At 47.9% G+C, this 26,374-nt stretch overlaps 2 protein-coding genes across 2 annotated transcripts in view; one reads left to right on the top strand and one right to left on the bottom strand.

Annotated features, from left to right (window-relative positions):
* The window catches only part of SQSTM1 (sequestosome 1), a 479,040-nt gene that overhangs the window by 198,937 nt on the left and 253,729 nt on the right, over positions 1–26,374 (top strand). The gene's annotated exons all lie outside the window — the stretch shown is intronic.
* GFPT2 (glutamine-fructose-6-phosphate transaminase 2) overlaps positions 1–26,374 on the bottom strand; it is a 37,168-nt gene that overhangs the window by 3,044 nt on the left and 7,750 nt on the right. The window contains exons 2-17 of the mRNA XM_049778348.1: positions 21,657–21,764; positions 20,177–20,275; positions 18,160–18,285; positions 17,493–17,551; positions 16,543–16,677; positions 13,982–14,043; positions 12,396–12,475; positions 11,911–12,028; positions 9,580–9,743; positions 7,171–7,266; positions 6,902–6,999; positions 6,537–6,657; positions 3,797–3,954; positions 3,386–3,500; positions 2,433–2,560; positions 554–721 (exon numbers count right to left, since the gene is read on the bottom strand). Coding sequence (XP_049634305.1) covers positions 554–721; positions 2,433–2,560; positions 3,386–3,500; positions 3,797–3,954; positions 6,537–6,657; positions 6,902–6,999; positions 7,171–7,266; positions 9,580–9,743; positions 11,911–12,028; positions 12,396–12,475; positions 13,982–14,043; positions 16,543–16,677; positions 17,493–17,551; positions 18,160–18,285; positions 20,177–20,275; positions 21,657–21,764 — 1,835 coding nt within the window. The remainder of the gene's footprint in view (positions 1–553; positions 722–2,432; positions 2,561–3,385; positions 3,501–3,796; positions 3,955–6,536; positions 6,658–6,901; positions 7,000–7,170; positions 7,267–9,579; positions 9,744–11,910; positions 12,029–12,395; positions 12,476–13,981; positions 14,044–16,542; positions 16,678–17,492; positions 17,552–18,159; positions 18,286–20,176; positions 20,276–21,656; positions 21,765–26,374) is intronic.

Below are 26,374 nucleotides of genomic sequence, written 5' to 3'. Positions count from 1 at the left end.
TCAGCATCTCTGGGAATGACCCCAATCAAAACCAGGAGTAGCCCCCATCACAGTTAGATATAGTATCTATTCCAAACTACCCCCTAAAAGTATGAGAGACTTAGAAGCCCCTAGATTAATAAAAGAAATGAAACAGCAATGGGATTGGAGAGATACAGTAGATAGGTCACTTGCCTTGCACGCGGCTGAACAGGGAACAATATCTATTCTATATAGTATTTATATGGTCCTTGAGACCTTCCAGAAGTGATTCTGAGCTCTGGGTGTTTCCTTCCAAAAGGAATTAAACAGTCTGACCTAAAGCTGTGTGATTAAGCTCAGAATTGGAGGGAAGGAGCCTGGAGTGATCCAGGCTGGATCACAAGTAGTTTTCAGCAATTTGGACAGGAAGACTTGAGTCCCTGAGGATTTGTCATGGCCTTGATGTTCCCTTTGGGAAGGTACACATCTTTTAACAATGTTGTGGGCAATCATGCTCCTTTATCATCCAGAATACAGGAATAAGGCAGGCAGGCAGGCTTGGAGTCCCATCTAACCAGTTGCCAGGCCTCACCTGACGGGCCGTAATCTGCTGCAGGGCATTCTGGCACTTGGCAAAGCAGGGGTCCTTCATGATCACCATTATCACAGGCATCTGCCTGTCGATGAGAGCCAGTGGCCCATGCTTCAGTTCGCCAGCCAAGATTCCTTCTGAGTGCATGTAGGTGATCTCTTTGATTTTCTGGGAAAAAGGCAAAATGGGATTGAGGGAGAATAAGAAAAGAGTCAGGTGTAGATGGGCCAGAGAGGAGGTGGTGGGAGCCAGGACAGAGGAATCCTGGGGAACAAGGATACCTCTGGATACTGGCACAACACATTGACTTAAGGCATGACCTGAGTGCCAGTGAGAGGGGGAGGGGCTGGTTGTAGGAGCTGGGCAATTTCGCTCTGGGTTCTTCTATGTCTGGATGACCCCAATATCAGGTCCATGAGACCTTCCAGAGCTCCCCTAATCCAGCAAAGTTTTATACTAACTACTATTTATTTACTCTCTGATTCTGGACACAGTCCAGATTCCATTTAACTACTGCTCAGCCCACTGCATCGAGAAGCATTTCTCTCTCCCCTTTCCAGAATCTACAGATTTGCATCCCTGAGCAGATGTTATCATGGGCCTAGAGTTCCCAAATCCCACTGGATGCCCCAAACAGCTGGAGTGCCCCTCCCCAGGAACTACAGAAGGGCCATTGATTTAAGCCAGCCATGGAAATCAAAGCTTCTTTCTTCCCCACTCCCACAGACCCACTTGGAGACTAAGTCCCATCTTTCAATGGCTGCACAGATCCATCGGTGGAAAAGATGAATGACTATCTTTCATCATGATCGCTCACTCCCATCCCAGCCAGTAGTGAGCTAAAAAGGGTGGTGGTGGCCGGGGCATTAGTATAGTGGAGGGCACTTGCCTTGCATGCTGTCTACTAGGGTTGCTTCCCAGCATCCCATATGGTTCCCTGAGTACTTCCAGGGTTAATTTCAGACAGGAATAACCCCTAAGCACTGCTGGGTGTGGCCCCAAAACAAAGAGGGGGGACGCTAAACCTGCATGCACTCTTTGGCCCTTATTAGTCCTGGGGTCAGGAACGCTCATTTGGAGGCCAAACTGACAGTGTTCAGGAGATAAATCTTCCTGGTTCTGTGCTGAGGTCACCCCTAGCTATGCTCAAGGTACTATGTGGTGATGGGGATGAAACAGGACACTTTTTTTTTTTAACCCTGTCCTATTTCTCTAGCCCTGGGAGACAAGATATCTATGTGAAGTGGTGGAAGCTGGAGAAATTCTCCCCTGCCCAGATCCTAGTGAAAATGTCTCTGATGTCCCTTGTGTTTCAGATGGGGTGACAGGGAAGAACAGGTTGCTGATTCTGGGAGAGAACAGGGGATTCCTGGGGGTCAGAGAAGGTGACCACATCTGTGACATTCCCTCATTTAACTTGGGCTGAGCTTTCTAGTCCATAAAAAGCAGGTGGTCAGTGGGTAAAGACACCGTATATTGGGGGCTAGAGATATACTACAGCAGAGAGAGAGGGCTCTTGCCTTGCATGAAGCCAACCAGGATTTGATTCCCAGCATCCCGGTGGTCCCTGAGCAGTTCCAGGACTAATAATCCTGGGTAAAATTATGCAATACTGGGCAGAGATGCACAGGGGGAGAGAGTCATGTCCCCTCTTTTCTTCAGGAAACTGGAAACTCCACCTCTCTGTCCCAGGGTTATAGCACCAGTTCTGGAGTTTCACGTAGTTGGATTACAACAACTAGATAATAAGGACCTTCTTTCATTTCTACAGCACAGTGCTTTGAATTCTAGGTCCAGGGGGTCTCCTGTTTCCATCCTCCCACTACCTTTCGGCCTGCACTATAAGCCAGTGAGGTGGAGGATGAAGCAGGGGGCTCACCAGGGCTCCCTCTAGGCATGTGGCATAATTGTAGCCACGGCCCATGACCAGAAGTGATCTCTGCGTGTACAGCTCCAGGGCCAGGTCATGGATCTTTTCATCCAGCGCCAGTACTTCCTTGATCAGCTCTAAGAGGAATGCACAGCAGGAGAGCCATTAGCCACAATCCAGCCAGGAAAACTTACATCCTTTGGTGCCCATATAACCCCATATAACTACCCATACACTTGGCCACCTACATGCATTTACATAAGCCAGAGAAATTCTCCAAAGGGGAGAGCACAATGCTAAAACCCTGGTTTGATCCCCAGCATTGCCAAGCACCATTTAAGCATTTTTCTTTTTTTATTTGTTTTTTGGGTCACACCAGGCAGCGCTCAGGGGTTACTCCTGGCTTGACGCTCAGAAATCGCTCCTGGCAGGCACAGGGGACCATATGGGATGCCGGGATTCGAACCACCATCCTTCTGCTTGGAAGGCAGAAGCCTTATCTCTAGGTTATCTCTTAGGGTGCAGAGTGCCTTAAGCATCACGAGGGGTCACTCGTGAGCAAAACCAGGAATATTCTGAGTGAGGCCCCAGTGACCAAACCAAAACCAAATCAAATCCAAACTGAAGCAAACAGGTGTTTGGCTCGTATTTGAGAGAAAAGAGCTCAAATGGTGGAGCAAGGGTTTGCTGGGAATTGGGATTTGGATTTTTGTCTTCTGGATATTTTTGGTTTCGTTTTTGCTTTTTGGGCCACACAAAAGAATTCAAGAGGTCAGAAACCAAGCCCCAAATGAAACAGCAGATTTGTATGGACAGGTATATGGACCACACCTATGAACAAATATGGTTCAGTGGGTGGAGCCCAGGATTGCAGGTGCCAGCCCTGAATCCCAGCACTGAAGCCCTGCTCCTCTCCCCAGCACAGCTGACCATGATCCTCAGGATACACAAGACCAACATACCAGGTAAAGATTTCAGCCCCTGGATGATCTCCTGCCTTCTACTTTGTAGTGAAATCCGATCTTCAGACATCATCAGCCCGAACATCACGAGAGAGATGAACTGACTCGTATAGGCCTGTGGGCAGGAAAGCAGAGGCACTGGCATGAAATGTGGATATGGAAGTGGGACCCATTGGGGAATCAGTCAGGACGCTTGGTCCACCGCATGCTTGACATTTCCCAATGGGGTCCTCTCTGGTAAGCAAGTGGTCCTACTAAGACCTGTAAACACTCTAGGAGCCCATGGTGCTGGCCACGCTCTTCTCAGCCCCACCTCCCCAGCCAGGACAGGAGGGGGCCCTCGAAGGAAGTGTGGTCCACCCTGGGCTCTGCCTCCCGGCCCCCGACCCTTGGGAGGTACTGGTTTGATACCTTGGTGCTGGCCACGCCCACTTCAGGCCCTGCATTGATGTGGACGCCGCAGTCAGTCTCTCGAGAGATGGAGCTGCCCACTGTATTGGTAACACCCACGGTGAGGGCCCCACGGTCCTTACAGTAGCGCAGGGCCAGGAGAGTGTCTGCAGTCTCACCTGCCAATCAGGAGCCGTCCTGTCCCACTGTTCATGGCTGGGACCATGCAGAACCCCAAATCTCTCCGACCTCCCTCATTTACCCTCCAGTGTTGCACTGACACAGTTCAACTGGTGGGATACTGCAGGGGGTCATTGATTCCCTGTTTTCTCATGAGTGGCTCAGAAAGGGAGGAAACAATGCAACAAGGCGGGGCCAGAGAGATAGCATGGAGGCAAGGGTGTTCGCCTTGCATGCAGAAGGACGGTGGTTCAAATCCCGGCATCCCATATGGTCCCCCGTGCCTGCCAGGAGCGATTTCTGAGCGTAGAGTCAGGAGTAACCCCTGAGTGCTGCTGAGTTTGACCCAAAACAAAACAACCCCCCCAAAAAACAAACAAACAAACAAACAAACAAAAACACAATGCAACAAGGCTTCTGTGACAGTCAGAACTCATCTTCTGGCCTTTCTGGGATAAATTTTTGGGACAGGGCCTCCCAAGCAGTGCTCACAGGTTCTGGGGTCCACTCCCAGTGATAGTTAAATGGCCACTTGCATTCGTGCTAGGATTCAAGGATGAACGGGTACATACCCAGTGATGAACTCAAGACCCCAACATGCTTGCTCCAGCCTCAGCTATCTCACCCACCTTTCCCCTGATATTCCTGTCTCTCAGCAGCCTTGAGATTAAACATTCCTCTTTCCTTTTTTGTTTTGTTTTGTTCAGGGGTGCTCACTCGAGGCTTACTCTTGGCTCTGCATTTTGAAGAAACTCAGAGGATCCTATGGGGGACCAGGGATCAAATCCATCTAGCTACATGCAAGGTGAGCACCATACTGACTGTACTATCTTGCTGTCCTGAATCTCACTACTTTGATAAATGCTTGGAATTTTCCATACACTGGTGCCTCCTTGGGGATATAGATTCCAATACACATACTCCCACCATAGAGTCTTTATCCATATACTATGTACGAAAACATTTTTTTGGGGGCCACACCCGGTGACACCAGGGTTACTCCTGGCTATTGCTCAGAAATCGCTCCTGACTTGGGGGACCATATGGGACACCGGGGATCAAATCATCAAACCGAGGTCTGTCCTGTGTCAGCCCTGTGCAAGGCAAGTGCCTTTCTTTTTTTTTTTTTATGGTTTTGGTTTTTGGGCCACACCCAGCGGTGCTCAGGGGTGTTACTCCTGGCTGTCTGCTCAGAAATAGCTCCTGGCAGGCACAGGGGACCATATGGGACACTGGAATTCGAACCAACCACCTTTGGTTCTGGATCGGCTGCTTGCAAGGCAAACACTGCTGTGCTATCTCTCCGCCCGAAAACTCAAAGGTTACTCCTGGATCTACGCTCAGAAATCACTCCTGGCAAGCTCAGGGGACCATATAGGATGCTAGGATTCAAACCACCGACCTGCACGCAAGGCAAATGTCTTACCTCATCTATCTCTCCGGCCCCACATGAAAATGTTTTATATCATTTTGTGGGACTTCCCAACCAGGGTTTAGGAGATCTCAGAGGCTACTCCCTGCAATGCTTGGCCAACTAGATCTAACAAACTAAAGCTCAGGTCCAAGTTATGGAGCTTTTGGGCCAGAGGATAGTACAGCGGGAAGGGCACTTGCTTTGCACACAGCCAACCTGGGTTCAATCCCTGGTATCCCATAGGATTCCTTGATCCCCACCAAGAGTAATTCCTTAGCATCACCAGGTGTGACCCCAAAACAATATAAGAAAAAAAGAGCTGCTTGTATTGGGGTCTCACCAACAATACCTAGAGGGCCTTGATGGGTTTGGATCTTGGTTCTAGAAAGCACATGCTATGATTTTTCTCCAGGTCCCCTAAAATTATGTGTTTTAATGTATTTTTGGTTTGGGGAACCCCATACCCCGCAGAGCTCAGGAGATATTCCTGGCGCTTTACTCAGAAGTAATCCCAGGCTCAGGGAACCTCTTGTATTGCTGGGTTAACAAGTGTTTTATCCTCTGTGCTATCTCTCCAACCACTAAGATTTTTTTTGTTTGGTTATTCCTGGTTCTGTACTCAGGAATCAATCCTAGAGGGCTTGGGGAGCAATATGGGATGCCAGAGATTTAACTTGTGTCAGCTGTATGCAAGGCAAACACTCTCCTCTTACACTACCTTTCCAGTCGTTCAACCTGCAAAGTCTTGAAGACTTTTCTCCTCTACTGAAATCTGGGGTCACATTTCTTTTGTTTTTGTTTGTTTGTTTTTTTGGTCACACCCCACCGGGTGTGTAACTCAGGGGTTATTACTGGCTCTGTGCTCAGAAATCACTCCTAGAAGGCATGGGGGACCATATGGGATGCCGGTATTCAAACCACCGTCTGTCCTGGATTGGCTGCGTGCAAGGCAAACATCCTACCGCTTTGCTATCTCTTTGACCCATGGGTCACATTTCTGAACACCTTGGTGAGGGATTCCCCAATGAACTCCACTGAATGGTCCTGGACAGGAAATATCTGATACACTAAATGTGCCTTATGGATTAACAGGCTGGCAGTAGGAGCTCATGCCTGGCAGCATGCATGCAATGTCCCTCCACCCCCGAAGGGGTGCCTCTTCCTTACCTGATTGGCTTATGAAAAAGCACACATCATCCCTGAACACGGGCGTGTTTCTGTCTAGAAAGTCACTAGCAAGTTCAACCATCACTGGCAGCTCGGTCAGTTCCTCCAAGACTTGCCGAGTCTGAAACCAAGGATGGGGGACAGGCATCAGTCAAGGGCACAGAAGGTGCATCTTCTGGGAGTGGGGTCTGTCTAATGGGCCTTCTTAGTCGGACAGAGAGGGGACTCTGGCCACCTCTAGATAACACGGCTGAAGACGAAATAGATCCCTGGATATCATGATGACTTGTGGATCCCAAACGCACAAAGGCATAAAAGTTTGCATCTTGCTTGGCACCAGGAAAGGTCCTGGCTCAGACACTTACAGCCACTGCGGCATGGTAGCTGGTCCCACAGCCGATCACGATGAGTCTCCGGCATCGTCGAATCTCCTTTAAATGATCCTTCAAGCCACCCAAGAGCACTGTGGGGCGATAGGTAAGGCAGGATGGCTGCTCCCCAACACACACACACACACAGACACACACACAGACACACACACAGACACACACACACACACACACACACACACACACACACACACATGGCATACCCATCACCCTCAGATCACGCACATGCTTGGAACCATGCTTACCTGTGTTGGTTTCAAAGTTCACTCGACCTCTCATGGTGTTGAAAACGGATTCGGGCTGTTCGAAGATCTCCTTCTGCATGAAGGCACTGAAGTTGCCTGGGCAGAAGCCACCACAACAGTCTGTTTAAACTCAGTTTCCACAGGCTCTGGTCAGTTACAAGTCTGACATTTCCAGCCCAGCTTTTTTTAAAAAATGAAATTGGGGGCCACATCTGACTGCATTTAAGGCTTCTTACTGGTTCTGTGCTTAGGAATCGAATCACTCTTGCTGGGACTTTGGGAGACCCTATGGGATGCTAAGGATGCAGCCCAGGTTGGATGCCATGTGCAAAGCACATAGACTAGGACTCCCAAATGCCAAGGGAGTTTTGGAGGTGTCCAGGTAAAAGTATTCTCAGGGATTATGCACAAGCACAATGTCAAGTCACCACCATCCACAGGGAGCAAAGAAGACAAGAAAGGTGAGGGGTACAGGGAACCACCAGACACAGTCTTGGAGTCTTGGGAAAGCCCTCAGTGACCCCCTCAAAAAAAAAAAACCGGGGCTGGGTAGGTGGCGCTGGAGGTAAGGTGTCTGCCTTGCAAGCGCTAGCCAAGGAAGGACCGTGGTTCGATCCCCCGGCGTCCCATATGGTCCCCCCAAGCCAGGGGCGATTTCTGAGCTCATAGCCAGGAGTAACCCTTGAGCGTCAAACGGGTGTGGCCCAAAAACAAAACAAAACAAAAAAAAAAGAATTAAAAAAGGGGCCGGGCGGTGGCGCTGGAGGTAAGGTGCCTGCCTTACCTTCGCTAGCCTAGGAGACGGACCGCGGTTCGATCCCCCGGCGTCCCATATGGTCCCCCAAGCCAGGAGCGACTTCTGAGCGTATAGCCAGGAGTAACCCCTGAGCGTTACCGGGTGTGGCCCCCCCCAAAAAAAAAAACCAAACAGGCAACACATGCTGCTTGTATCATGCTGGCTGCAGTAAGGTGGGGAAGGGAGGGGGAAAGAAAGTGCGTATTTATGTGTGTGTGTGTGTTTGTGTGTGTTGGGGAGGTGAGGCAGGTTATAAGCTGAGGTAGGAGGTATGTGGACTTCATTTAAGAAAGGAGAAAATCATAACAGGTAAGGGTTAAATTGCAGTTTTTGATCTGTTCTTCCTGTACCTTTGGTTTTGTTTTGGGCCACATCCCACTGTTCTCCTAACTCTACACTCAGGAATCACTCCTGGAAGTGCTCAGGGGAGCAATAGAGTGTACAGGGGATTGAACCTGCGTTAGACAAGTTCTTTTTCTGTTGCACTATCTCTCCAGCCCACTCTCCCTGTATCCTTTAAGAAATGCCTTATCTTGGGGCTAGAGAGATAGCATGAAGGTAGGGCATTTGCCTTGCATGCAGAAGGATGGTGGTTCAAATCCCGGCATCCCATATGGTCCCCCAAGCCTGCAGGAGCAATTTCTGAGTGTAGAGCTAGGAGTAACCCCTGAGCACTGCTGGGTATGACCCAAAAACAAAACAAAACAAAACAAAATGCCTTATCTGGATGTTTGTTCATAGTGATGGGAAAGTTAGGAACATGAGCCAGTATCTAAGCAGAGTACACAGGGAGGCAGCCAAAGATGATAACTCTGAGCGATAACTCTGGTCCCTTTCTGGGGACCAAGGTCATGAATCAAAAGCTGAGCAGAAGAACCCAAAGCCACCTGTTACCAGGCAGTGAGAAAGAGGGAAACCAAAGCAGTTAGGAAATTAATAAACATCCCAAAGGAATTTATAACAATGTCTCCACCACGGATTCCAACACCAACGGCCACTCTAAGACCCACGTGTGTTCCTCCTGTCTCAGTAGGAAGTAACCAGTTGAGAATCTCCATTCCTGTGCACTTTTGCTCTTTGTTTGATCAGCGCTAGGACTACTAGAAAAACCTCTTATAAAAACTGATCTATGGGACCTGAGTGATAGCATAGCGGGTAGGGTGTTTGCCTTGCACACAGCTGATCAGGGTTCAATCCCCAGCATTCCATATAGTCTCCTAAGCTTACCAGAAGTGATTTCTTTTTTTTTTTTGGTTTTGGAGCCACTCCCGATGGCGCTCCGGAGTTAGTCCTGGCTCAGCGCTCAGAAATCGCTCCTGGAAGGCTCGGGGGACCATATGGGATGCCGGAGGTTCAACCCACATGGTCCCTGAGCACAGAGCCAAGAGTAAACCCTGAGGACAGCCAGATGTGGCTCCAAAGTACCAAACACCTCCCAAATGCATTACTTAGGGAAGTATGGGACCCTGAGTCTGGTGATGATTACAAGCACCACAGGGGCAAGGTCAGGATTTCCTGCCTGCAGCATGTGCCCCTTTCTTAGAGGCCTGAACAGACATGAGTCTGGAGCACCAGCCTGAGCTGCCCAGTGCCCAGCCCTCAGGGACTCTTGCCTTTCATGATCTGCTGGAGTTCCATCTGCAAGGTCTGGATAGCCCGAGAAGGATCGTCGCTAGCCAGGCGCTTCACACGGTGGATGGAGAGTTTCCCATCAGCCACCGCCGCGATGTCATCGTCCTCCAAGAAGACCACCCGGTTCGTGTGTTCAATGATGGCGCTGCAGGAGGGAAGAGACCAGTCAGGGTCACAGCTTGCCCCCAACAACAAGGAGATGGGGGCTAGCATGTGGCCAACGTAGGTGCCCAGACTTGGCTGTACATACATTCACATTCGTCATCCCTGGGTGTATGGAGAGCCAGTTCAAGACACCCTCCTCTCATCTTTAAGTTGATATCTCAGCTCAGGGAGGAGCTCAAACACTCACCTAAAATGGGAGGGGGAGGCCTAGACGGGGAAGGGGGGACGGAGCCATAGGATATGGGGGAGGGTGCTTGCACTAGGCCTGGTTTGATTTCTGGCATCAGGGTTTCTCAAGCCTGCTAGGAGTGATCCCTGAGAACAGAGCCAGGACTATAGCCTGAACACTGCCAGGTATGACCTTCCAACCAAAAACAAAACAAAACTAAGACAAGGATTGCTCACATCTACTAGAAACTTCCCAATAGCCTCTCAAATGAAGGCGGGAGTAATAGTACAGTGGGTAAGTCCTCTGCCTTGCATGTGGCTGACCTGGGTTTGACCCTGGCACCCCATTTGGTTCCCTGAGCACCACAAGGAGTGATCCTTGAGCACAGAGTCAGAAGGAAACCCTGAGCTTAAGTTGAAAAATAAAATGAAGACTGAACCTTTCAAAAACTTTCCTAGCTACAGCAATCAAATTTTCCTCATCACCTCATGGACACCTCTGGTATTTGTATGTGTTGGTGGGGGGAAAGTTTGGGCCACACAAACGATATCTAGGACTTCTTCCTAGCTTTGTACTCAGGGGACACACCTGGCAATGCTGGGAATCAATCCAGTGCCTCACACACATAAAACATGAGCAGGATTCCCGAGTCACATCCCCAGCATGGAAACATTCTAATATTCAAATGTTCACAATGAGTTCAATGAGCCTTTATTTTGGGGATGATCAAGTTGGACTACACCTGCTGGTTCTAGAGGCTATTCTTTTTTTTTTTTTTTTTTTTTTTTGTGGTTTTTGGGTCACACCCGGCAGTGCTCAGGGATTACTCCTGGCTCCAGGCTCAGAAATTGCTCCTGGCAGGCACGGGGGCGATATGGGACGCCGGGATTCGAACCGATGACCTTCTGCATGAAAGGCAAACGCCTTACCTCCATGCTATCTCTCCAGTCTAAGGGGCTATTCTTTTTTTTTTTTTTTTTTTTTTGTGGTTTTTGGGTCACTCCCGGCAGTGCTCAGGGGTTACTCCTGGCTCCATGCTCAGAAATTGCTCCTGGCAGGCACGGGGGACCATATGGGACGCTGGGATTCGAACCGATGACCTCTTGCATGAAAGGCAAACGCCTTACCTCCATGCTATCTCTCCAGCCCCTAAGGGGCTATTCTAAGCTCTGTGCTAAGGGACCATACCTTGTAGTGGTTGGGGGCACCCTAGGCAATGTAAGGGATTCTACTAAGTTGGCCACATGCAAGACAAGTGATTTTTCCACTGTACTATCTGTCTGGTCCCATGAGTTACATTCTTTTGGTGGAGTGGGATAGAGGGCCCATAATTGGAAGTGCTCAGGGCTTACTCCTGGCTCTGCATTCAGGAATTCCTCCTAGTGGAGTTCAGGGACCCCTACGTGGTGTCTGGGATCTGATCCAGGTCAGCCACATAGGAGGCAGGTACCTAACCCACTGTGTCTCCAGCATTCCATGTGGTCCTCTAAGGACTACCAAGAATAATTTCTGAGTACAGCTGAGTATGTCCCCAATAAAATAAAATAAAACAAGAAGAAATAAAAAAGAGTAAGACACCTCAGGCAAGTGTTTACATTCTGGGGCTACTGTGTCTACACTTTAATTCTACAAGGTTAATGGCCACTTAGGGAAGGAAAGTAGGTAAAAAGAAAGAGAAAACCATAGCACTGGTTGCCAGAGTTATAGTATATCAGAATTATAACACAGCAGAGTTAAAGTACAGTTTGCCTTACACAGGGATGACCTGGGTTCAATCCCTGGAATCTTATATGGAATCATGAGCACCACCAGGAGTGATTCCTGAGTACAGAGCTTGGAGTAAGTCCTAGGTGTGGCCCCCCAAAAACAGGATAAAATTAAAGAAAGAAAAAAAAACAGAAAAGTAAGAGAGTTGTGATGCTGAGTTGCTTGTCTTTTAAGACAACACCCTCAGAAAGAAGGTTCTAGACTTCCCTACCTGGCATCAGAAGCAAAGAAGAATTCCACAGCCTTGTCCCCCACAGCATGCAGGCATGTGGAGCTGTCCAGCCTTTTCATCCTGGTCTTGCAGATATTCTTCACATTCTCGATATTGCCTAGCAAGGGAAGGAAAAGGCCCCATTCAATGCTTCTGTTTGCTTTTGTTTGGGGGAATCACACCTGGCTGTGCACAAGGCTGACTCTGTTCTCTGTGCTCAGGGATCCTTCTGGGCAGAGCTTGGGGAACCATAGGAGGTGCTGGGGATTGAATCTGGTTTGGCTGTGAACAAGGCAAATGCCCTCCCTGCTCTACTAGCTCCTGGCCCCAGGTTGGTATCTCTTTAATATTCATGATGACATAATATTAATCTGAGCCCTAGGAAGATGATCTGGCCTGAAGCTGAGAGCTGGATCAGAGGGAACCAGAGAATGTGGAAAGGACAGGGCTATGAAATGCTTATTACACCTTTCCTAGACACTCACAGGTCTGGTACAGAATGGGAATCTGTTCCGTGGAGAGTTTGTATTTGCTGCGCACTCCGATGAGCAGGGGGCTGCCTCTCCTATAGGGGCAGAGAAGAAGTAAGAAGTAACAATAACTTTCCCACAAGAAATAGATTAGATTAACTTTTTTTTTTTTTGTTTTTTTTGTTTTTGTTTTTTGGGCCACACCCAGCGATGCTCAGGGGTTACTCCTGGCTGTCTGCTCAGAAATAGCTCCTGGCAGGCACGGGGGACCATATGGGACACTGGGATTCGAACCAACCACCTTTAGTCCTGGATCGGCTGCTTGCAAAGCAAATGCTGCTGTGCTATCTCTCCGGGCCCTTCTTTTGGTTTTTAAGTCACACCTGGCAGCGCTCAGGGGTTCCTCCTGGCTCTACGCTCAGAAATCACTCCTAGCAGGCTCAAGGGACCATATGAGATGCCAGGATTCGAACCACCGACCTTCTGCATGCAAAGCAAACCACTCTACCTCCTCTATGCTGTCTCTCCGGCCCCCAGACAGTAACTTATTCACTGTAACTTACCTACAAGAAATAGACTGCAACTTACCCCTGGGAAATAAGACTATAAATTACCCATAGTAAACAGATTACAATTTGCTCACAAATTATAAATTATTTATAAATTATAATTATTTAACTTACTATGTAAGATGTACTATCTTATCTCTCCCACCCTGCCCTCAAATGTTAACAAAATAACCCAACATTTGGTTTTTTCTTTAAAAACATCATGGGGTTGGGTCTAAAGATAGTACAGCAGGCAGGGTGCTTGCCTTGCATGTGGCTGACGTGGGTTTGATTTCGGGACCTCTAGATGGTCCCCTGCTCCCACCAGGATTTCTAAGCATAGAGCTAGGAATAACTCCTGAGCACTGCTGTGTGTCCTCCTCCCCACAAAAATCGTGGGGCCGGAGAGATAGTGTAAAGAACGAAGAGCTTGTCTGTGTTGTTTGTTTGGAGGGGTTGTGCCACACCTGGGACTGCTTAGTAATATAATAGTCCTGGCTCTGTGATCAGGGATCATTCCTGGTGGTGTTCAGGGAATCATATGGGATGCTGGATATTGAAACTGGATTGACTGCATGCAAGGCAAGTATACCTGTTGTGCTATCTTTATGGCTCATGAGGTGTTCGCCTTGTACACTGCTGACCTGGGTTTGATCTTTGGCACCCTATAGGACCTAAGTGATCCCTAAACTTAGAGCCAGGAATAAGCCCTGAGTACCACTGAATGTAAATAGAAAAAAAAATCCAAAGTTAGGGTCATAGAGATAGAAAAGTGGGAGATTCTTGCCTAGAATGTGCCAATTCTGCTTCAATCCCAATACCCCAGGGGGTTCCCCAGAGCAGAGTTGGGAGGATCCCAGTACTGTTGGGGATTACTCCCCCAAACCCAACCCCACAATAATCAAGCTCCAAAGAGAGGGTAGGGTCCCCAGTTGTTTAGCTCCAATTAACCTCTTCCATGTGCCTGGGACCCATCATGCCTTGTCTCCAGCCCAGCATTTGGTTCCTCTGTTGATGCCCACTGGCAGTGCCAACACCCACATTTCATCTCACCTGGTGGCTACGGCTTCCGCTCGATAGTGAACACTCTTGAAAACCAAGGCAAAGGCACCCTCCTGCAAGCAGATGAGAAAGCAGCTGAGTCTGGCTGTGAACCCTGATCTTTTTTTTTTTTTTCTTTTTTTTTTTGGTTTTTGGGCCATACCCGGCAGTGCTCAGAGGTTACTCCTGGCTGTCTGCTCAGAAATAGCTCCTGGCAGGCACAGGGGACCATATGGGACACCAGGATTTGAACCAACCATCTTTGGTTCTGGATCGGCTGCTTGCAAGGTAAACGCCGCTGTGCTATCTCTCCGGGCCCGTGAACCCTGATCTTGGCCAACACATCCTAACCCCAGTGCCCCAGCTCTGTCCATTGCTCCATGCATTTGTCCAGTGGCCTCAGATGACAACCACAAGCAATCTCAGGCACAGGCCTCAAGCTCCAACCTTGTACATTTTTGGGGGTGGGGTGGGAGAATCCAACATTATGTATTCAAGACCTTACTTTATGCAGTTAAGTCCCAGCCAGGATACCTCTGGAGGGAAACAAGAAACAGTTTGCACACTCATGCCCTTCTGTTCTTAGAACTCTTCCTTTTTTTTTTTTTTCCCCCTGCTGTTGGGGATTGCAGGGAGAGGGAGACTGATTTAGAGTCATACCCAGAAGTGCTCAGCTTATTCCCAATCTCAGGGATATCAGGATCACTCCTGAAGGTCTCAGATGTCATATGGGAAGGTCTGCTGCATGCGAGGTCAGTGCCCTTTCCAGCTGTGCTATCAATCTTTCCAACTCTAGATCATGACTCAGTAAATGCCAGTGTCACTCTGTGGCCAGAGAAATTTCCCCAGAGGTGCTTAGGAGCCTATGTGGAGAACCAGGGATCAAACTTGGGATTCACTCATGTAAACTTGTATTCTACCTTTTAAATCACTTTCTCCGGCCCTGAGAGTTTGTGCCACACCTGTAGTGCTCAGGATATACTCCCAGCTGTGCTCAAGGATCACTCCTAGTAGACTCAGGGGACCTTATGAAAATGCTGGGGATTGAGTCCTGGTTAGTCCCATGCAAGGCAAGTGTCTTAACCTCCTGTGCTGCAGCTAGAGCAGTAGAACAGCAGGTAAAGTGCCTGTCTTGAATGCAGCTGACCTGATGATCTCCAGCATCCCATATAACCCCCCAACCACTACCAGAAATAAATTTTTTTTTACCATGTCCAGTGACACTCAGAGGTTACTCCTAGCTCTCCTGGCTAAGCACTCAGTAAATGCTTCTGGCTTGGGAGAGCATATGGGACGCCACAGATCTAACCAAGGTCTGTCCTGGGTCAGCCACGTGCAAGGCAAGCACCCTACTGCTGTGCTACTACTCTGACCCCAGGCAAACAAACAATCTCCCCCACCCCACCCCAATCTGGCCTATCTCTTGGGCCTCCAAATGCCAGGAATTTTAAATTAAAGCCAGGCATTTCCCATTTGATGTCCACTGCCAATTGATACAAATTCCCCCAATGCTACCATGATAGACATCCATCTGTCTTATATCCAGATGCCACTGACAAACCATCTTTCCCCACCAGGAATTGGCCTTCCTAGCAGTGCTCTGGGAACCAAGTGGCATTAGCATTGAATCCAGGATTCCATCTCTACTCCATTGAACCATCTTGAGTTATCCACTCTCAGGTGCAAATTTGCCTAATAAGTGCTGATTAGAAACCAAAGAAAGGATCAGGCAGGAGAGCCTTGTGAATAAGAGATCACGAGTTCTCACATCTGCCAAGTGCTATCTAGACATCTTTGATCTTTGGAGTGGCGTTTTACAGCCATAGCCAGGCTTATATGAGCACCACAACAAAGAGGTGGGAAGACCCCACTAACCACTAATAAGGGGTGTAAATACTTCAACTAGAACCTGATATGTTCAGTTCCTGAGCATCCTGACTCCTGACTACGGACCTGGCAAGATAGGACCAGGGGTTGGGGTCAGAGTGACAGAGGGTCGAACAATTAATTGCCTTGCACATGGTCAACCCAGGTTTCATCCCATATAGTCTTCTGAGCCTGCCAGGAATGATTCCTGAGTGCAGAGTCAGGAATAAGCCCTGAGTACAACCAAGTGTGGCCCCTGAACAAACAAAATAATTTGGGATCAGGGTTCAGGGGTCCTTAAGGCACTGCCTTGAATCTCAGGCACTACAGAGTGCTCTGCCCAGCACCAGCAGAGGGCGATCCTGAGCAATCATGAGTTTCTCCTAACCATAGGGCCAGGAATAGCTCTGCTCAATTGTACTCCTGAGTACATCTGGATGTGGACCTCCTTCTCCAGAGAAAATAAATGAGATCCCACAGCAAGCATGTATAGAAACCCCAGAATTAAAGGACTTAACCTTAGCTAAACACTTCAACCACATCCTCAGAACCTCACACTAAACTGTGGTCTGGTTGGCTAGAAGTGCCAGGAGAAAGCCCAGGGTCTCCTGAGCACTGTTCAGGAGCTCCCCCTCCTTTTTTTTACCCCTTGCAAAAATAAGTTTCCAAGACAAAGAAGATTTTGAGCTGAGGATCTTGACCCTCACCAGCTGCTGAATGACCCGCTCCACTAGGGTTGAGAAGGAAATGTCTTCAGTTTCTCTGTTGTCGAACACATATTTGATCAGCTTGGCAATGGTCTCCGTGTCTGTTTCTGACTCAAATTCGTAGCCTTTGCTTTCCTGGAATTGGCAGGGAGGGAGACACAGGGAGATCAGATAAAGGTCCTTGCGCAAGCTGACCCGGCCTCTCATCCCCAGGGAACAGTTTCTAATTGAGTTCAGGCAGGAACCAGCAAAAAAAGAAAAAAAAGAAAAACAAAAAACAAAGAGGGTGGGTATGAGGAGTCTCAGCTCAAGAATCCCACAGCTCTACAGGACTGAGTCATTCCACCATTGCTGAGTTCCTCCAATCTCAGATCATTGCAAAAGAGCAGTGGGCAAGTGACCAACCACTCCACCCTTCTTTCCCTCCTTACACAGTCATCAACACTTCCCCTCCCCATGCATGAGTCAATGGCTAGTTCGTGTGAATCAATGGCTTAGTAAATGCAATGACTTAAAAGGAATGTGGGGTCCCCTGGCTTTCGCAGCTTTGCAGAAAAGCCCGGGGGGGGGGGGCCCCCAGTACCATAGCCACAGGGGGGCACTTCTAAGCACAGAAGCAGCAATAGCACCCAAAGAACACTGGGGGACACTCCTGAACACACACTGGAATAGATCCTGAGCACCATTAGGGGGTGCTGCTCCTGAGCTTAGCGACAGAAAGAGCTCCTGATGACTGGTAGGATAGATCAATCGAAATGCTCTGTTATTTACTGCCACTTCGAAAATTGGAGGGCATTGCTAAGGTTTCTGTCCAGAGTCAGCTGGCCACAATTAGCTCTGGCCACAATTAGAGGCGACTGAGGTGTCTGGAAAGTTTCAGCAAACTGGTGTTACCCCTCCTCCTATCTTTAATGGCTTAGGTGTTCCCCCAGAGGAAGAAAAGTTCATACCAGAAATTTCCTCAGGTCTTTGTAATTTGTGATGATGCCATTGTGGATGACAACAAATTCTAGAAGGAAAGTTGGGAAGTTCAAGTCAGGGAACCTGAGAGAGGACAGGAGGAAGGCACTTGCCTTTGCAGACAGCAACACTGTCTGAAACCCAGATTCAAATCCCCACCACCAGCTTAGGTCCCCAAGCATCTCCAGTAGAGATCCCTACAGCTGCCTCTGTCTAATAAATATCTACCACTGCCTCTATCAATACCCACCAGTGTCTCTGTCTGATCAACAGCTACAGCTGCCTTAGATCAATACCATCACTGTCTCAGTCTCATTAATACCCACTGCTGTCTCTGATCACTGTCCACCACTCTATGTGATCAATATCCACTGTTGCTTCTAATCAAAACAAATCTGTCTGATCAAACTTATCATTGTTTCTGATGAATACCCACCAGTATATTAATTAATTCTGATTCATACCTACAGCTGCTCTGTCTCATTGACAACTACTGCTTTCTGTGTTTCATCACTATCTATAGCTGTTTCTGAACAATTGATATCTATGTCTGATCAATACCTACTGCTGTCTATGGTCACTACCCACCACTGCCTCGTCTCCTCAATACCCACTGTTGCCCAGTTTGAGGCCCAATTCTGTTTCATCAATACCTACCATTGCCTTTGTCTGAACGTTGTGGGTGGCTGTTAACAGCATTGGGAATCCCATGGGTGGCCCAGCGCGTGTGAGCGATGCCAAAATGGGTCTCAAACTCGACCTTTAAGTCTAAGCTATCTTGTTCTATAGGGACATAGAAAGGTGAAAGGCAGGCCTTGAAAAATCAGACACAGAACAAACACTTCCTCAAAGAAGTACAGATGTCCAAAAGGCTCCACCTCACTAATCTTCAGGGAGATGCAAATCAAAACAAGAATCTCACACCACAGAGACTGGCACACATCACAAAGAACAAGAACAAACAGTGCTGGAGGGGATATGGGAAGAAAGGAACTCTCATTCACTGCTAGTGGGAATATAGACTGGTCCAGCCTTTTTGGAAAACAATATCAATATTCCTCAAAAATCTAGAAATTGAGCTTCCATATGATCCATCATGGAATTCCTACGAGGGATATACCCTAGGAACCCAAAAACACCCTGAAGAAAAAGCTCTCTGCATTCCTATGTTCATCACAGCACTATTTACAATAGCCAGAATCTGGATACAATCCAAAGTGCCTGAGAACAGATAAGTAGTTCAAGAAACTGGTACATCTACACAATGAAATATTATGCTGCCATTGGGGAAAATAAAGTCATGAAATTTGCTTATACATGGGCCGGAGAGAGAGCATGGAGGTAAGGCATTTGCCTTTCATGCAGAAGGCTATTGCTTTGAATCCCAGCATCCCATATGGTCCCCAGAGCCTTCCAGGAGCAATTTCTGAGCATAGAGCCAAGAGTAACCCCTGAACGCTGCTGGGTGTGACCCAAAAACCAAAAACCAAAAAAAAAAAAAAAAACAAAAAAAAAACAACGAAATTTGCTTATACATGAATATATATGAAAACTATTATGCTGAGTGAAATAAGTCAAAGGGAGAGGGCCAAACATAGAATAATCTCACTCATTTTTAAGAAAAATAAGGGGCTGGAGTGATGGTGCAGTAGTAGGGCTGCCTGGCACACAGCTGACCTAGGACAGAGTGTGGTTCGATCCCCCAGCTTCCCATATGGCCCTGCAAGCAAGGAGCAATTTCTGTAGCCAGGAGTAACCCCTGAGTGTCAATGGGTGTGGCCCAAAAACAAATAAAAAAAGAAAGATAAAAGACAAAATGGTAATAATATCCAGAGATAACAGAGATGAGGGCCAGAAGGACAAGTCCACGGTAGGAACCTTGCCACAAAGAGCAGTGAGTTCCCATATCCTGTTGCAAGCATTTGGGCCTGAGTAGCATCTCTGTGACCCAGATTGTGAATCAACCCAGTTCTGTTTGCTGAGTTTTGCCAGAAATAACTCTTCGTACCTCACAAAGCATGGCTTGGTAGCACCCGAAGATCACTAGACACAAAGTTCTAAGTCAGAGAAATATCATCATAGCAGGTGGCCAATCTATGGCCTTCCAGAGGGTCCAGGAGTGATCCCTATGCAGTCAGCCCTGAACACCAAGCCCCCACTAAACTAATTAAAAGGAGGAAATGAGAAATAACAGCTTTGTTGGCACCAGTGCCTCAAACAAGGCATTCCTCACTGCAGGTAGGCTTCGATCCCCACCCCCACATCTGGATGATGCACCACTGAGGGTCTCTAGAGCTGTGAAGGGAAGAGCCTCAGGACCCTGCAGGGGACGTGAAATGCTGTTCTACATGATCAGAGCATTATTCCCCAGGACTCAAAGCCCTATTTCACATTGACTCTGAGCACCATTTCACACACTCACAGCACTATTAAGCAAGACTTGTAGCAATATTTCATGCAGACTCACTGACTTGGAGTACTATTCCACGCTGACTCAGCACTATTCTACATGGCGTGGAGCACTTTTCTAGGTGACTGAGAGCACTATTCTATGCTGAATCAAAGCGCTATTCTGTGCTGATTTAGAGCTCTATTGTGCACTACTCAAAGCCCTACTTTGCACCGACTTGGAGCATTATTCCATACTATTCCATACTCAGCACTGCGCACTTACTGTACAGTTCCTCATCTAGTGCCTTGACGTTGCCAGTTTTCTTGATGAGCTGGATGTACCTTTCTTTGTCTTCACTGTTATTCCCGTCGATGGCCAAACCTGTGAACAGCCAACACAGATGCTTTTGTTCTGTCCCGTGCATTTCCAGAGTTTCTTCACACTTCTCTCCCCACCCAGAAGAGAATTGGTCTTATAAGGTTGTAGGGGAGTGGCTGGAGCGATAGCACAATGAGTAGGGTGTTTGTCTTGCATGTAGCCAACCAGAGTTCAATCCCTGGCATCCCATATGGTCCTCTCCCCCAAGCACCGCCAGAACTAATGCTCGAGCAGAGTAAGAAGTAACCCCTGAGGGACCGGAGAGATAGCATGGAGGTAAGGCGTTTGCCTCTTATGCAGAAGGTCATTGGTTCGAATCCCGGCATCCCATATGGTCCCCCGAGCCTGCCAGAAGCAATTTCTGAGTATGGAGCCAGGAGTTACCCCTGAGCGCTGCCGGGTGTGACCCAAAATCCAAAAAAAAAAAAAAAATTAAAAAGTAACACCTGAACACTGTTGAGTATGACCCAAAAATAAAATATTGCAGGTGATAGAGGCTTTGCTATGGGTGAGCTAATTTAAACCCTGGGAAGGGATCCCTTAGGCATCCCCACTGAATGAGATGGGGAGAAGAGGAAAGAAATGCTTAATCATCTCTCTTTGCATGGTAATCTTTTTTGGGGGCAAGGCATTGCTCAGAGGTTACTCCTGGCACTGCCAGAGGACCATATGGGATATTGGGGATTTAACCCCAGTTAAACCAAGTGCAAAGCAAGTGCCCTTCCTGCTGTACTATTGCTCAGACCCCCTATTCATGTTTCTTTTGTTTGTTTGTTTGTTTTTGTTTGGGGGTCATACCTGGTGATGCTCAGGGGTTACTTTGGCTCTGTACTCAGGAATTACTCCTGGGGCCGGTAAGGTGGCGCTAGAGGTAAGGTGTCTGCCTTGCAAGCGCTAGCGTAGGACGGACCGTAGTTCGATCCCCCGGTGTCCCATATGGTCCCCCCAAGCCAGGGGCGATTTCTGAGCGCATAGCCAGGAGTAACCCCAAAACCAAAAAAAAAAGAAAAAAAAAAGGAATTACTCCTGACAAAGAGCTCTGGCAACCATAGGGGATGCTGAGGATCAAACCTGGGTTGGCTGTCTGCTAGGCAAATGGCCTACCCACTGACCCATTGCTCCAGCCCCAACTTACTCCTTTTTTTTTTTAACTTTTATTTGGGAGCCACATCAGACGGTGCACAGGGCTTAATTTGGCCTTGCTCTTAGGAAACACTCCTGATGAGGCTCAAGGAACCATATGGGGTGCCAGGTACTGAACCTGGATCAGCTGCATGAAAGATATGTGCCTTCCCTGCCATCCTATTTCCCCAACATCAGATGTATCAGGATCTGCCTGTCATCTCTCTCCTGTATGCTGAGTGGACATCTCTCCCAGACTTACCTGCCGAGTCATAGCCTCGGTACTCTAGCCGCTGCAGACCTCTAATGAGAGTTTCAAATATCTCCTTTCTTGTGCGAGGAACCCTGTAGTTCATGTAGGCGAAGATTCCTGGGAATGAAAGGAAAAGAAACACAACAGATTTGAGGATCTTCTGGGAATACCCTAGAAACAATTCTGGGAGCACAAGCTACTCAGTAGGAGGATCTGTCCCCATTGCCTGCAGAGGAGCGAGAAGACTCAGTGTAAGCAGAGTCCATTCCACTAACTCCCACCGCAGTGGATGATAAACCCTATGCAAGAGGAAGGGCTTGCATTTTCAGTGGCTGGATGAGTAGCCAAGAAGCAGTTTCTGCCAGGAAGTACTTCTCTCCACTAGGGATGCCCTACTCATGTGGATTCCATGTTCTGTGCAGGACACTCCCTGGAAAAGTTTAGGGGTAAGCAGGTGGGAACAAGGGTTGGGAACAGTTTTGTCTTAGTGCTTTTTTGTTTTGTTTTGTTTTGTTTTGTTTTTGGGTCATACCCAGCGGCACTCAGGGGTTACTCCTGGCTCTGTGCTCAGAAGTCACTCCTGGCAGGCTCAGGGGACCATATGGGATGCCAGGATTCGGAACCACCATCTGTCCTGGGTCAACTGCATACAAGGCAAACACCCTACCGACTGTGTTATCTGTCCAGCCCCTGTCTTAGTGTTTTGAGAGGTACAGGATTTACTCTTGGGATCTGTGCTCAGGGATCACTCCTGCCAGGGTGTGGGGGATCCTATGGGATGCTGGTGTGATCAAACTCAGGTTGTCTGAGTACAATGCCAGCACTTTAAATCCTGAACTAACTCTGTGGTCTCCCAGATTTTCTTTTTATTCTTTTACTTTTGGTTTGAGGGGAAGGCGGCCTGGTAGTACTTAAGACTCAGAGCTTTCTCCTGGCTCAGTGCTCAGGTTTCATTCCTGGTGAGGCTCAGGGAACACTATGGAGTATCAAAGATACAACTCATGTTGGATCTGCTGCCTGGAAGGTAAGTGTCTTACCAGCTGAGTTATCTGGTGGCAATTCTTACTTCTTTGCTTTCTTTGCTTTGCTTTTTTTTTTGGGGGGGGGGGGAGAAGGGGTACACACACATACCCAGCGGTGCCCAGGCATTACTCGTGGCTCTCTGCTCCTGGCAGGCATGGGGATCATATGGGACGCCATGATTCAAACCACCACTGGTTCTGGGTCAGTCACTTGTAAGGCAAATGCCCTTCGCTGTGCTATCTCTCTGGCCCCTGCTTTGCTTTTTTGATTGAAGTGTGCAGCTAGTTGGTGCACAGCAGGGAGCTGGGTGTCTCCAAATGTCAAGTTCCAGAAGACAAAGAGCTGTCGAACAATTCTGGGTATCAAATTGCGGAAGGGAGAGCTAAGGTGGCAGTGGAGGATGCAGAGCAGAAGTCTGCGGGAGAGGTGACCCTTATCTCTTAGAAGGGCAGAGCTGTGGAGTTTACTGGCATCAGAATAGTTGCCCTGGGGACTTGAGAATTAATAGGATCCCTAATATGACAGAGGAACTTCCTGCTTAGAGGCAATGAACAAAGGAGTGAGTGCATATGGGCAAGGTGTTTCTATTTTTAATAAAGTCCTGCCATCTTTGTCATCTTTTTTTTTTTTTTTTTTTTTTGACCCACACCCGGCAATGCTCAGAGGTTACTCTTGGCTATTAGCTCCTGGTAGGAACAAGGGACCATGTGAAATGCCAGGATTCGAACCAACCACCTTAGGTCCTGGGTCGGCTGCTTGCAAGGCAAACACCCACTGTGCTATCTCTTCGGCCCCTTTATCATCTTTTTTTTTTTTTTTTTTTTTTGTGTTTTGGGCCACACCCGTTTGACGCTCAGGGGTTACTCCTGGCTATGCGCTCAGAAATTGCTCCTGGCTTGGGGGGACCATATGGGACGCCGGGGGATCGAACCACAGTCCGTCCTAGGCTAGCGCTTGCAAGGCAGACACCTTACCTCTAGCGCCACCTTCCCGGTCCCCCCTTTATCATCTTAAGATTTTCCACCGGCAGGAAGAGAACAGCGACCCTAAATCCTATTCAAAACAGTTTCAAGGGGATTGAGAACGGATGCAAATTTTCTTCAAAGAACCAACTTTGGAAATTAAGAACAGCACATTTTTCTTTCTTCCCAGCAAGAGAACAACTCCTTTTAAAAAGAGTTGAGATTGTTTATTTGTTTTTGCATTAAGTTAATCTTCAGAATTTTCCCTTATGACTATGTGCTGGTAATGGGAGTCGAGCAACAGGACAGCAAGGAAGGCAATTGCCTTGCACAAGTCCAACTAGGTTCCCATCCAACCCTATCTCCCGCCAGAGTGATCCTGGAGCACAGACCCATGAGTTAGCCATAAGTACCTCTGTTGTGTGGCCCAAACCCACAAATAAAAATGTATGAAGCCTCAGTTAATCTTTTATAAGCAAAAGGTGCTAAATAGACCAAGGATCCCTCCATTTAAATGCGATGATTAGGGCTGGAGAGATAGCATGGAGGTAGGGCATTTGCCTTGCATACAGAAGGACGGTGGTTTGAATCCTGGCATCCCATATGGTCCCCTAAGCCTGAAAGGAGCGATTTCTGAGCACAGAGCCAGGAGTAACCCCTGAGCACTGCTGGGTGTGACCCAAAAAACAAAAAAAGAAAATTAAAATAAAAGCGACGATTAGGGGCCAGAGCAATAGTAAAGTGGATAGGGTGTTTGCCTAGCAAGCAGTCAACCCAGCTTTGATCCCTGCAATCCCATACAGCATCCTTACCTGGTCCTCACCAGCACTGCCAGGAGTAACCCCTGAGTACTACTGGGTGTGATCCAAAAATTAAAAAAAAAAAGCTGATTACATTGATAGCTGTAAATGAATCACTCTGGAGAAGAAATAGGTGCTGAAGAAGATGAAGTGATAAGCATGGTACCCTTTCAGTAATAGTATTGCAACCCACAGCATCTAAAAGGAAAAAGGGGAGGGGGAGAAGGTGTTTGCCAGAAAGACAAGATGGAGGGAGAAGGAAGGGAAAGTAGAGTGTTGGTGGTAGAAAATGTGCATTGGTGGTAGGACGGACATGGGAACATTGTATGAGTGAAAATTCAACAGCTTTGTAATTGTATATCTCATGGTAATTGAATAATAAAATAAAATAAAATAAGAGTGGACCGGAGAGATAGCACAGCGGTGTTTGCCTCGCAAGCAGCCGACCCAGGAACCTAAGGTGGTTGGTTCAAATCCTGGCATCCCATATGGTCCCCTGTGCCTGCCAGGAGCTATTTCTGAGCAGATAGCCAGGAGTAACCCTTGAGCACTGCCAGGTGTGGTCCAAAAACCAAAATAAATAAATAAAATAAAATAAGAGTGCTATTTACAAAAACAGAAAACAGGGGCCAGAGTGATAGCACAGTGGGTAGCATGTTTGCTTTGCCTGGGGCTAACCTGGGTTCAATCCCCAGACTCCCTTATGGACCCCAGAGCCTGTCAGGAATAATTTCTGAGCACAAGAGCCAGTAGTAACCCCTGAGCACCGCCTGGTGTGACCCCAAAATCAAAATCAAAACCAAAACCAAAAATAAACCAAAAGGGGCCGGTGAGGTGGCGCTAGAGGTAAGGTGTCTGCCTTGCAAGCGCTAGCCAAGGAAGGACCGAGGTTTGATCCCCCGGCGTACCATATGGTCCCCCCAAGCCAGGGGCAATTTCTGAGTGCTTAGGCAGGAGTAACCCCTGAGCATCAAACGGGTGTGGACCAACCCCCCCCCAAAAACAAAACAAAACAAAAAAAAAACCAAAGAAAACAAAAAAGGGGCCAGAGCAACAAGTAGGGCACTTCCCTTGCTCACAGCAGACCCAATCAATCCCTTGCATCCCATTTGCTAGTCCGATCCCAGTTAGAAATTATCCCAGAGTGCAGAGCCAGGAATAAGCCCTGAGCACTGTGGATGTGCCCCCAAAGTAAAATCCCCCAAAAGACTCTTCTTTACTAATAAAAGCTCACAAGATTTCCACGGGGCTTTCTCTTAATTTGGGAACCCCCTAATGAATTAAAACTAACCAGTGGGGGAACTCAGGACAGGGCTTCTGCAAAAGGGAGCCTCCATGGAGTGGGGTACACAGGACAAGAGTAGACAGAGAGACAGAGGGGCCAGCCCTGTAAACTGACCAGAAAAACCAGCAAACTAGAAAATCAACAAACATGAAAAGTAAAATAAACAAACCAGGAAACCAGCAAACAGTGGTTTGCTGGCCAGCCTCAGTGGTTAAGGGCTGATGGTTTGAGTCGTCAAGAGACTGGGAACAGATGAGGGGCAGCTTGAAGACAGAAATATCCCCCACCCCACCCACCAACCTAACCCCAGAGCCAGAGTCCTGAGAGCTTCCAGCCAGGTTCCCTGCCCATCTGTCCTTGACTGAAGTGTCACCATGGTGTAGATAAGGCAGAGAGCCTGATCTCTAAAAAGGGGGTGGGGCCCAGAGTGAGCTCTCAAGAATCTTCTAATCTCCCTGGATTTGAAGGTTTTTTTTTTTCCTTTTTCTTTATTAATTACTTTACTTAAACACTGTGGTTGCAAGGCTGTACAGAATAGTTTTTTCCCCCCACCCCGACAGAAACAAAGTTATTCATGATTGAGTTTCAGTCATGCAGTGAACAACACCTTTCACCAGTGCACAATTCCCACCATCAGTGTCCAATTTCCTTCCCACC

Source organism: Suncus etruscus, chromosome 8 (assembly GCF_024139225.1).
Source record: "Suncus etruscus isolate mSunEtr1 chromosome 8, mSunEtr1.pri.cur, whole genome shotgun sequence".
Classification (NCBI taxonomy): domain Eukaryota; kingdom Metazoa; phylum Chordata; class Mammalia; order Eulipotyphla; family Soricidae; genus Suncus; species Suncus etruscus.
This window is presented reverse-complemented; position numbering and strand designations above follow the sequence as displayed.